Source organism: Bos indicus, chromosome 12 (assembly GCF_029378745.1).
Source record: "Bos indicus isolate NIAB-ARS_2022 breed Sahiwal x Tharparkar chromosome 12, NIAB-ARS_B.indTharparkar_mat_pri_1.0, whole genome shotgun sequence".
In the NCBI taxonomy this organism is placed as follows: Eukaryota; Metazoa; Chordata; class Mammalia; order Artiodactyla; family Bovidae; genus Bos; species Bos indicus.
The window spans coordinates 78,384,106-78,396,213 of record NC_091771.1 but is presented as its reverse complement, the minus strand read 5'-3'; the positions used below and the strand labels follow the sequence as shown (position 1 = coordinate 78,396,213).

Sequence of the window (12,108 nt, the reverse complement as noted above, 5' to 3'; positions counted from 1 at the left end):
ATCACCAACTCCCGGAGTTCACTAAGACTCACGTTCATTGAGTCAGTGATGCCATCCAGCCATCTCATCCTCTGTCGTCCCCTTCTCCTCCTGCCCCCAATCCCTCCCAGCATCATAGTCTTTTCCAGTGAGTCAACTCTTCGCATGAGGTGGCCAAAGTACTGGAGTTTCAGCTTCAGCATCATTCTTTCCAAAGAAATCCCAGGGCTGATCACCTTCAGAATAGACTGGTTGGATCTCCTTGCAGTCCAAGGGACTCTCAAGAGTCTTCTCCAACACCATACTTCAAAAGCATCAATTCTTCGGCGCTCAGCTTTCTTCATAGTCCAACTCTCACATCCATACATGACCACAGGAAAAACCATAGCCTTGACTAGACAGACCTTAGTGAGCGAATTTGTGAGACTCACACCCCCTCGGCCATGGAGTAATGATCTCCTGGCTCAGCTGCAGGACTGGGAAAGTTCCACTGGGCATCGAAGTGATGTTCTTGAGTGACTGGTCTGGAATCTGGAATCTGTGCAGGCAACACCCACCCCCCACCCCCCACCCCGCCCCCGGTCTCTGCCCAAGTTCCCCAGCTCATTGCCCTAGGAGAGGGGAAGGATGGGGAAGGGTCCTGGCTTTCCCTGCTCAGAGAAGACCAAGCCTTTGTGTGTCCTGACTCCTGCTCAGGAGCTGGTTGCCTTTCAGGCACATGGGGGACGGCTGGGGTGAAGGGCAGGCCTTTCAAACCTCGGATGATGACCAGTGCTTGGTTCAGCTTAGACCTCTCTGAAAAGAGAATTATCGAGATGGTCGGCAGGATGATACCCCTCCTTCCCAGGAGATCTTCTGTCTTCGGAGAGTGGATTCTGGCCGCAGAATCTTGACGTTCCTTTGTGCACTAGGTCATCTCTGGCTTTGATTTCCTGACCGCACTGCACGGGCTGCAGCGCTTGGTGACGGTCTTGTGCAAGAACTGCCGAAGGGCGGGGACCCTTGTTTGTTCAGGGCTCTGCCGTCATCATCTTGACAGATGGCTCCCTTCTTTTTAAAAATATATTTATTTTTTGGTTGCACTGGGTCTTTGTTGCTTCACTCAGGCTTTCTCTAGTTGTGGCAAGAGGCAGGGGCTGCTCTTTCTTTGCCGTGCACCGGCTTCTCGGTTGCAGCGGCTTCTCTCGTTGCAAAGCACAGGCTCCAAGCTCGCGGGCTTCAGTGGTTGTGGTGTGGTGGCTCCAGGGGTATCAAGCTCAGGCTCAGTAGTTGTGGCCCACAGGCTTAGTTGCTCTGGGGCAGGTGGGAGCCTTCCAGGCCAGAGATGGAGCCCGTGTCCCCTGGATTAGCAGGTGGGTTCCCACCTACTGCACCACCAGGGGAGTCTGTGGCTCCCTTCTTGCCAGGGGTGGATTTTAGTTCGGTTTACAGCTGGTGGCCCAATGGCAGAGGGTGGAATGCTGCACCATACTTGAGCAGGAGCGAGGCAGAAGACCTCCATTGACTTCATGGGTGCAGATGCTTGGGAAAGGGCCTCAGGGAGGAGGGTCAAGGGAGTAGTGAAAACTTCTGTTTTTTCCTAAGTGGTTTTAAACCCAGCATAATGGAAAGGGGCAGTTTATTGAAATGACACACTCCTCGCCCGAGTACAGAAAGTCTGTCTGTCTGGACCCTGTCCTCAGGAATGGACACTTTTGTCTGGCAGTGGTCAGTGATCTCTGTTGATTTCTGTTATCAATAGGGTGACATATCACCCCAGAACTTTGTGCCTGAAACAGATAGTGATTTAGTGTTTCTCCCGATTCCTCAGGTTGACCTGGGGCTTTTCCTCAGGGCTCGCTCACTGCCTGTGGTCGGCGGGAGAGCTGCTGGCCTGGCCCGGATGGGGCAGCGAGGACACTGGGCGTCCTTTCCTGGGATCCGGTTAAATATTTAGGCCAAGGCAGCAGCAGTTAAGTGCAGATGCATGGCACTGTGTTTGTTGGACATGGCCTTCTCAGAAACAAGCTAGGGTGTATGTCTTTTTCTCTGTTAGATGATGTTGCTGGTTAACCTATGTTTCACTATATACCTACCTAAGAAAGTTGGGGGCGGGGCGTGTAGGGAGAAAAGTAGAATTTTTGCTTAGACATGAGTGATTTATCAATAAATCCATATATCATGTTCAGATAAGTGGTTTGATACTTGTTTATACAAAAGCTGGAGCCTTCCTCACTTTCTGTAATAGAGCTGGGTCACTGTTCCTGTTTGCACATTTGCTGTGTTTGATAGTGTAACTTGCACACGCAGGTGAGATTGAGAAATGTTTGTGTCCTGAGTGTGAAGACCCATGATTACCACCAGCCTGATCCTTAAGTGAGGAAAACGAATCTGACCTTGAAAGACCGTGGTCTAGCGGTTGTCAGTACCCCTGTGAGTTACTGAAGTTTCCTTTTTCCTTCTCTCCTGCAGAACCTAAAAGCAGATCCAGAAGAGCTTTTTACCAAACTGGAGAAAATCGGGAAGGGCTCCTTCGGCGAGGTGTTCAAAGGCATTGACAATCGGACTCAGAAAGTAGTCGCCATAAAAATCATTGACCTGGAGGAGGCAGAAGATGAGATCGAGGACATTCAGCAGGAAATCACAGTGCTGAGTCAGTGCGACAGTCCCTACGTAACCAAATATTACGGATCCTACCTGAAGGTAAGGCTCAAAAGAGGCGAACACGCGTTTCCATTGGGCCGAGCCTGACTGAGATGTGAGCTGTGGTTGGGAAGGACTTCAGTAAAGAGCACAGCAGCCTCTCAGGAAGAAGTGTCCCGACCTTTGCAGTTGAAAGGACCTGGCTCCGATGGTGCTCTCATCTTAAATGTCACTGACGGAAATGTATTTTCAGTAGAAAGTGTTTGATGTTGAAATTCTCTTTCAAACAAGCGTAAACTCTGAGTAAGACCTTGTCATCAAAAGTGCATTCTTTTTAAAGCTGTTACAATGACAGCCACTCATCAATTAATTTTAGCATGGTTTGTGATGAAGACTCAGGCCAACCTAAGAATATAAGTCTTTTGATATTTTCATATCAAATGTGTTTTAATTTAGTGTCTTTTTTTTTAACTGCTGAGAACTGAGAATGTTGATTAGTGAGCTATTTTATCTCCGTTTGACTTCGAAGAATTCTCAGTTAGTAAATAATTACTTAAAGTGGTGGTTACAGTATAATACTACAAATAGTCCTCAACCTTCACGCAGTTCTTCAGGTGGGGAAGAATTCTGTTAAAGATGGTTTCCCAGTCCTGTGTGAAAAGTTTGAGATTGTTCCTCATGTTTCAGGTTCCTTGACATATATCTGTTTTACTGGTTTCAAAAATCTTAAAAAAGAGTTGGTGAAAAGCTTTCTGAAATAATTCTTGTGGAAACTAGAACTTGGCAGATAGAAAGAACTTCCTGAGGGGTGGGCAGCAGTGCGCCCGGGTAATGCAAGGCCAGGCCTTGTCCTGCCCCGGGTCTGTCCTCTCGGGTTGCCGTGTTGTAGCCGTCAGCCTGCTCTGACCTCAGAGGCCTGGTGCAGGCTTCGATTTTGTGGAAATGCGGTAATAAGGTATAAGTGGGAGGATGGGACATCGGTGAGCTGTTGATTCACTGAAATGCATATTTAAAGGAAATAAATATTGGATGGTAATGCTATCTTTTTTTCATTGCCTAAAGAGTGGCAGTATGTCATAGGTCAAGTGCAGCAGTTTGAAATGGGAAGAATAAGTTTCGGAGTCAGTTGTCCTGGACTTTGTGTTTAAATTTCCCCGCTTCCTCATTTGTAAAATGGAAAATCATGGTATACACCTCATTGTGGCAAAGAGTAAATAGAATTGAGTATATGAAAGTACTGGCGTGTCGTGGGTACTTATTGAGTGTTAATTTCCTTTCTTAATTGGCTGGGTTTATTTCCATTTATCTCAAATTACCTCTCAGTGGAGGATGTATCCACTGAGGTTGGAAGTAAGAAGGAGGGGGGTGGCAATGACAGTTGCCGTGGGGGAGCATCCAGCTTGGGTCTCGATGGGGCAAAGGGGAAGCGCTGTAAAGAAGCTCCATCATTTTCATGGTACGAGAGATGGGCACACGTGACTTCCACACGGGAAGGCAAAGGTCGTCTTGATGTTACATTTCTGTTGAGAGGAAAAAACTTAACGGCTAAAGAGACTCATCTTGAGCTCTGTCTGCTGATTATCACTTATCCTTTGAGAAATGACTTCAACATAGTTTCGTAGTAAATCCAGAGTTGGGTTTCACGTGGTATGCAGGCATTGTAATTTTAACATGAATTATGGTCGCTTTGGCAAAGGAAGTATGGAAGAACCTCACGAATTTTTGCTGATGAATATACCAGCTAATATCTCACTATGGAAGTGCAGGAGCAGTGGTTCAGAGGTGTCCTCTTCAGCCTCGGCTCCTCAGCAGAATTTTTACCGCGTACCGAGTAGATTGCTTTATTGTGGCCAAACGTGGCATCGTCTTGACCGTCCGTGTCTACAGAGAGAGTCCATCTGCATGTCTTGTCTCGCCTGAGCCGCTAATCCCAAGTCAGTCTAACCTCATTCCAGAGTCGGCCAGTGAGTGAGTTAACCTCATGTCAGCTGCTCCTGGAATGAACTTAGGTTTTTAATGGCTCAATATGATAGAAGTTTATTTCTTGCTCACGCATAGCCTGACCCATGGCTGGTTTTCCTCCAGTTACTAGGAACCCGGGTTCCTGCTCTCATGTCGCTTCTCTCATGTTCCTCCCTAAGTCAGCTCGGGGGTGAAAATGGAGGCTCCTGTGGGGAGTTCTCATGCACCCAGGCCGGGACCCAGGGCACCTTGTTTCTGCCCACACGCCCTGGCCAGTCTCCTGACCCGGGAGAGCCTGGAAAGGGCCATCTAGTCGAGGGCTGCAGAGCAGACCGGCTTAGTGCTGAGCCAGGCAGTCCTTTCCAAGGCCATCTGCTCTCAGAGGGAAGCGGAAAAACCCCAGGGGTGACTTTCTCCACTGGCTCTGCTCAGGCAGGATGAAGAGCGGTAATAATTCTGTCTGTGGTGCTTCATGTATTTCACCAGGCAGATTGTCCTGCAGAGAATGTAACTGCCTCAAAAATGCCAGGAATAATATCACTGTTGTGAAAAGTCACCCTTCATTTCTTAAACCTTTCTGTCACATTTGATGAAAACCTATGAACTGCTCTTGTTAAAACAGTGTTAACTACTGTAACTTGAGCAGGACGAGAATCCAGACCCCTTGTTCGGCCCACTCTTTTGTGAGAGAGTCACACAAAATTCCTTGGCCCAGAGGAAGACCCTCAGTCATGAGCCAGAGGCTGTTTTCCTACCATCTCCGCTCCGTAGGATTGGGTAGTTTGATTAGTATGGTCCATACTGCCAGGGGCTTCCCTGGTGGCTCAGATGGTAAAGCGTCTGCATGCAATGCAGGAGACCCAGGTTCAATCCCTGGGTTGGGAAGATCCCTGGAGAAAGAAATGGCAACCCACTCCAAGACTCTTGGCTGGAAAATCCCATGGGTGGAGGAGCCTGGCAGGCTACAGTCCATGGGGTCACAGAGTCGGACACAACTGAGTGACTTCTCTTTCTCTTCCCGTACTGTCAAGTAGCTTCCCCCCGTGGCTCAAGACAGTAAAGAAATGCCTGCAATTCAGGAGACCCTGGTTCCATTCCTGGGTGGGGAAGATCCCCTGGAGGAGGAAATAGCAGTCCACTCCAGTATTCTTGCCTGGGGAATCCCATGGACAGAGAGCTTGGTGGGCTACAGTCCATGGGGTTGCAAGAGTTGGACACGACTTAGCAACTAAACCACAACCACCATACTGTCTAGTAAGATACACTTTAAATTGACATGTAAGAGGAATGAATCTTTGACACAAAGTTGAAAATTACTGTGCTTCATGTGGCTGTTCCTGCCTTGTTAAACTCCCCATAGCTTTCAGAGATAGTGTTTTTAGTCCTTTAAGTGGTGACGGGGAGAGGACCTCAGGGTTTCACCTTGTGTTAAGGGACTCTGACTCACTGGAAAAGACCCTGATGCTGGGAAATATTGAAGGCAGGTTGGATGGCATCGCCGACTCAATGGACATGAGTTTGAGCAAGGTCTGGGAGTTGGTGATGGACAGGGAAGCCTGGCGTGCTGCAGTCCATGGGGTTGCAAAGAGCTGGACGTGACTGAGCCACCGAACTGAAAAGGGACTTTCACACAGCGAGACTGAGTAAAGAGGAAGAGAGCGGAGACTGGTTTCTCTCTTGCTGGATTTGCATTAGAAGGTCTCATAATTATGCTTTTGTTTCAGTGCTGTACTTAAGGAGAAATTAAAAAACAATAGGTGAGGGATCTAAATATACCGAAAGTTGCTGAAGGTCAGCAGAGGGGAGCGAATTTTGACTGGGTAGCTAAAATCAAATTACAGAGTTGCTAGTGGCCTGTCTCCCCTCCCCCACTCACCGCCTCCCCACCTCCAGAGTAAAAACAAAAACACCACCACCAATTTAGGGAGGAGGGCGAATAATGCAGCAGTGAAAACTTGCATTGATGAATCTGAGGCCTGAAAAGGTCTTGAAGATGATCACATGCCATAGAAGTTTCATTCACTGTAGTTTGTTTAATTTGGGGAAAGTTAAAACCAGCAGGAATATTAACCAAACGCTTTCGTATCCCAACCATTATGTAATACCACTGGAACTTTCTGCCACGAAAATACAAGGTCATAATGAAACCGTGTGTGGGGGGAGTGAGGAGTGGTTTGGGTGTGGTGTGCAGGAGAGAGAGACTTCTTTGGCTCTAAGTTACTCTGTGAAGACATAAGACTGTACCAGTGGAGAGTGCGGTGCTATAGTTCAATCTAAGCCTGATTTCTTTTTAAGCAGCATTCATTAGAGTCACTCATTCTGTTCAGCATCTCAGCTCTGTAGGTCTTTTGGTCTTGGGAAGATTGCCAGCGTTTTAGAATCTCTACTTTGAGATTCTTGCTTAAGAGTTTATAAGCCAGGATTTTAGTCTTGAATCCTAGATCATGATTACCTAACTGTCTCGTATCTTGTGGGATTACTGTAAAGATTGAAATCAGATAGGTAAACTGTCCAGCATGTTAGATTTTTAGTTAAATACTAATTTAAGATTTTTTTTTTTAATTAAGGGAAAAGCTATCTTGGCAAGTTTTAAGTCTTAACATTTAGCATATTAAAATTAGGGTTATCACTTTCTTTTATAGTACATTCTGTAATATTCTTAAATATCAGGCAAGTTTAACCAATGCAAATCAGGCTCAAGGCAAAATAAAGCTGTGTTGTCAAACCTTTACTTTTCCCAGTCATTTCTGTTGTATTATCGATATGAAGGAAGCATGTGCATTGCTTCTGCTGCTGCTGCTAAGTTGCTTCAGTCGTGTCCGACTTTATGTGACCCCATAGATGGCAGCCCACCAGGGGCCCCGTCCCTGGGATTCTCCAGGCAAGAACACTGGAGTGGGTTGCCATTTCCTTCTCCAATGCATGGAAGTGAAAAGTGAAAGTGAAGTCGCTCAGTCATGTCCGACCCTCAGTGACCCCATGGACTGCAGCCCACCAGGCTCCTCCGTCCATGGGATTTTCCAGGCAAGAATACTGGAGTGGGGTGCCATTGCCTTCTCCAAAGCATGTCCATTGGTCCTTGTCTAATAGTGCATTCAGATCTTTTACTTAGAGTAAGTTTTTCTTCAGTTCCTAGAACTTTTAGGATAATTTTATCGGTTGTATTTGTCAGCAGAGTAATACAGGAAAGTCCCTTCACATGTTTTAGTGTTGTATGCGAGTATAGACGATCCTGCTACGGGGTTGATTGTACGTTAGCATGATGGTTTCAGAAAGCTCATCCATTTTGTTGCGCGTGTCTATTCTTTATTTCCTTCTGTTGCTGGATAATATTCCATTCTACAAACGCAGTACATTTTATTTACCCATTTGGCAGGTGATGAACATTTGGGGCTGTTTCCACTTCTGAGCTGTTATGGACAACGTTGCCGTGAACATTATTTTCTGGTTTTTGTGTGGACATGCTTGCGTTTCTCTTGGGTATGTGCCCAGGAGTGAAGTTGTGTTTTGAGGAACTGCCAGGCTGTTTTCTTTTCCAAAGAACCTGCACCATGGGGGTTCTAATTTCTCTACATCCTCTTTGCATTCCTGGTGATGCCACCCTCAGGGACGTGAGTAAGTGTATCATTGTGGTTTTAGTTTGCATTCCCCTCATGGTTAATGATGTCGGGCCTTATTTTTCTGCTTCCTTGCTAGCCTTGATATACAACTTAAAAATTTTTTCCAGTTCCTTAAGTGCAATAGAGCATTTTATTATGCTTGTTTGCATTTCTGTCAGTAGTGGGTTTGAGTATCTTCACAAATCCTTAGCCCTTGGGATTTCTTACTCTGTGGAGTTTTGTTCATATCTTTTAAAGCTTTCAGTTGGCTTTCCTGTGTTTTAACACTTGATGTATATATTGAAATTGTTCTCAGTTTTAGATACCACGAGTATTTTCTCTGACTCTGTTACAGTTCTTTTAACTTCAGGGTGTCCTTTGTTGAAAAAAATCCTTAATGTAGTTATCAATTTTTACCTTCAGATTTCTGCTTTTGGGATCCTGTTTAAGGAAACTTCCAGTTACCTAAGGTTAAGAATTATATGAAAATTTCCATCTTTTATCAGCCTTATAATTTTGCCTTTTGCATTTAGCTCTTTTATCTGTCTGGCATACAGTTTGAAGTGAGGATTTTATTTTTCTCCATGTAGAAATAAGTTTTATAATAATACTATTGTATAAAATAGTATTTTCCCCACTTACATGTGATGTTCTATACCAAAGTCCTCTTGTATGTCTAGGCCTGTTTCTGGATTTTCTGTTTTATTCCTGGGCCAGTATCATTCGTGGTCTGTGTGTGTGAGTGAGAGAATTATTGTTACTTTGGCCTTGTTTTGAGTTGTAATATCTGGAATGATAATGATCTCCACCTCTGCCCACATACATCCAAAAACTTTTGCTGTTTTTAACAAGTAAATGAGGTCTCTGAAGACCTTTTTTCTTCCACGTCTTAGAATGAGTTTGTACATTTTCAGTTTAAAATCTTACTGAAGTTTCAGAATTGATTTTTGAGAATTGACATCTTATGTCATCCCATCCTTGGCTATGAATGTCCATTTTTTAATTAGGTTTTCATATTTGAGCTTTAATGCAGTGTAAAAGTTTTCCTTCAGTCCCAGACACGTTTTTATTGCTGTTTTGAGTGACACATTTTCAGGTTGGTTATCGCCTATTTAAGGGCACGAGTTTTTTTTTTCCCCACATTGTTTCTGGCAGTCTTGCTGAGCTCATACTGGTTTTCTATGCATACGCTCATGTCTGTAAATAATGGTGGTTTTCTGTGCCCCTCTCCATTCACATCACCATCCTACAGCCTATGTTTTGATGACCATGACCTCTAGAACTGTGTGGGCTGGCAGCGATTGGAGGGATACACTGGTCTTGTTCTTGATCTTAAAAAAAATGCACATTAAATTTTTCTTTAGGGTATTTGCTATAGAATTTTGATGTGTGGCCTCTTTTTTTTTAATTAAGAAAGTCTGCTTCTCTTCCTTGTTAGACTGTTTTGGTCTTCGTTTTTAAACAAACCATAGCATGGACTTTTCTCCCCCCTGTTGTTGTAAAGACAGGTATGCGGTTTTTCTCTTTCCATCTCACTGTAAGTAGATGGCAAATAGCCAGATCTCCAGCGTGCCCTTTCTGATTTCTAAGAAAGTAAATTGGTTTCATAGAGCAGGGAAAGTCTTCTATAGTTGGCCGTTGCCGAGAGGCTCAGAGAGTTCCTTTATTAGCTGAGAACTGTCCGAGCCCCTTCTGTTACATGTCAGTTCTCTTCTGTTGAATTCTGCAGGGTGCTCACAGACAGAACAGGAAAATAGAACCTGACCTTGTCTCGGACAGCGTTCCCATCGCCGACTCCCTCCCCGGGTGCTTCCTTCCTGCTCGTGTGTCAGGAAGGATGCTGATGCAGCATTTTTGCCATTTGTTCAGTTGATCATTGATTTTTTTTTGTTTTGAATCATCGAATATTGACTCCGTTTTGGGCTGGCTGTTCTGCATCTCGACTCCTAAACTGTCTCTGGGTTCTGGGGTGGGAGACTAACTTGGCTCAGAGTGACAGAACTGAGAACGCTGAACTGGCCGATGTGTTACATTGAGATGTCTGCAGTTTATGGACTGTTTGTGTCTTGGAACCAGCAAGAAGGGCAGTGATGTGTCAGGGTCACTCAGATGACAGCGGGCAGAGGCCCTGGGTGGTCCTCATTGCTGTGTGTGGCTTGAAACTGTTTCTGCCCTTGCCGGGATTGGTACGAGACACACAGGAGCAAAGCGCTTCAAGTGACAGGCGGCTTGGGAGGAAGTGGGGCTCTGCGGGGCTTGGACAGCCTTGGTGAGCCTCACGTGTTCTGAATTTACTGTAATGTTAAGTCTTCTTCCTCCATTGCTTTCAAGTTCCACTTCAGTACTTTCCCTCCATGTTTCAGGCCAGGCAGCTTGGTGGGATGACGTGGCCCCAGCCTGACTGGGAGAGAGCAGTTTGGAGGTGGTGGGGGGGAAAGGCCTGCAGATTTGGTTTCAAGAAAAATCATAAGCGAGCTGGAGATGATGGAAAAGGGAGTGATGGTTTGCCTTGTGTCCCCACTTCTCTGTGCTTTTCTAGCCATTCTGACCCCCAGGCTCGAGCTCTGGAGATAGTCCACCTGCTTCTGAAGATGGGGGTCCCAGCTCCGAGCTAAACCAGCCCTGTACTTGGTTACCTGGTGTCAGACGTGTGTCCTTCCCTGCAAAGTAACAGTATGGACACGTTGATCTTTCAAGTTTTTTTCTGTGCGATTCAGCATGGCTTGCTGTTTAATTAGGCTTCCCTGGTAGCTCAGTGGTAAAGAATCGGCCTGCCAATGCAGGAGACATGGGTTCAATTCACGGAGCAGCTAAGCCTCTGCACCACAGCTCTTGAACCTGTGCTTTAGAGCCTGCAAGCCGCAACGACTGAGCCCACGTGCCCTGGAGCCCGTCTTCCAACAAGAAGAGAAGCTACAGCAATGAGAAGCCTTCACATCGCAGCCAGAGAGTAGCCCCTGCTGTCTGCAACTAGAGAAGCCCATGCAGCAATGAAGACCCAACGCAGCCAAAAATTAGATGAATAAGTAAAATTATTTAAAAAACAAACATGTCTCGTGAGAGAAATTGCTAGAATCGTAGGTTTTAGAGCAGAAAGGGACCTGGGAGGCTCCCAGCCTCACCCTTTGTTCTCTCGAGCAGAAAACTGCGACCTGAGAAGCCACCTCAGCGGCTCCCGCCAAACAGGGTTTTTCCTGGAAGGAGCTGGAAGGAGCGCGGGCTTCCCAGAGTCCCAGGGCCGGGGCAGGAGGTGGGAGAGCCAGCCGTACGACTGGGCGGCTGCTGTGGGGGCCTGCCCCGACGGCTGCCGTGCCCGTGTTTGCAGTGCCCGCTGCCAGCATCCCGTGAAACCCGGCGTCTGCTCGCAGGTCAGCCTTTCTGTGGAGACCCCATGGGAAGCTTGAGCAGGTGGCCAGACGGCAGTCCTGCAGGCCCCGGGTCACCCTATCACTCCTGTCCTGGTTCTCAGGCTGGACGGTGTCGTCTCCACGGGGCCTTATTGTCCCCATGTTGAATTTTTATTTACTGCCCCCTCGTTTCCTGGGTAGTCCCTACAGGAGAATTCTTGCCTGGCACGGGGAAATGGTTTTGGTTTTTTTCGCTCTCCGAGGCAGAGCTGATGGTCCCCTCTGTGGCGCACGTATGAGGACCACATGGACTCGGATTTGATCCAGGAGCCGGGGCCCACGTCGACCTAGACCCAGAGGCCTCGCCCATGCTGCCAAGACCCCCGTGGGGCTGGGCAGCTGGTCCCGGCCGCCCCGCCCCTCCCACTGCTTTGCCCGCACCCAGCCTCGTCTCTGCCAGGACTCGCCTGGTGGCGTTGTGGTCCCGGCGGCACCGCTGGCCTGCTGCTTCGGCCGAGGGTGGAACACCAGGCTGCCCTCGCCTGCCCACTGCCCGAGCCCGTCCCCTTCCTCCTCAGCTCAGCCCTTCCTGACAGCTG

General features: G+C 47.1%; 1 protein-coding gene across 1 annotated transcript in view; it reads left to right on the top strand.

Moving 5' to 3' along the window:
* Window positions 1-12,108, top strand: part of STK24 (serine/threonine kinase 24) — a 93,335-nt gene that overhangs the window by 39,396 nt on the left and 41,831 nt on the right. Inside the window, exon 2 of the mRNA XM_070800415.1 lies at window positions 2,431-2,661. Coding sequence (XP_070656516.1) covers window positions 2,431-2,661 — 231 coding nt within the window. The remainder of the gene's footprint in view (window positions 1-2,430; window positions 2,662-12,108) is intronic.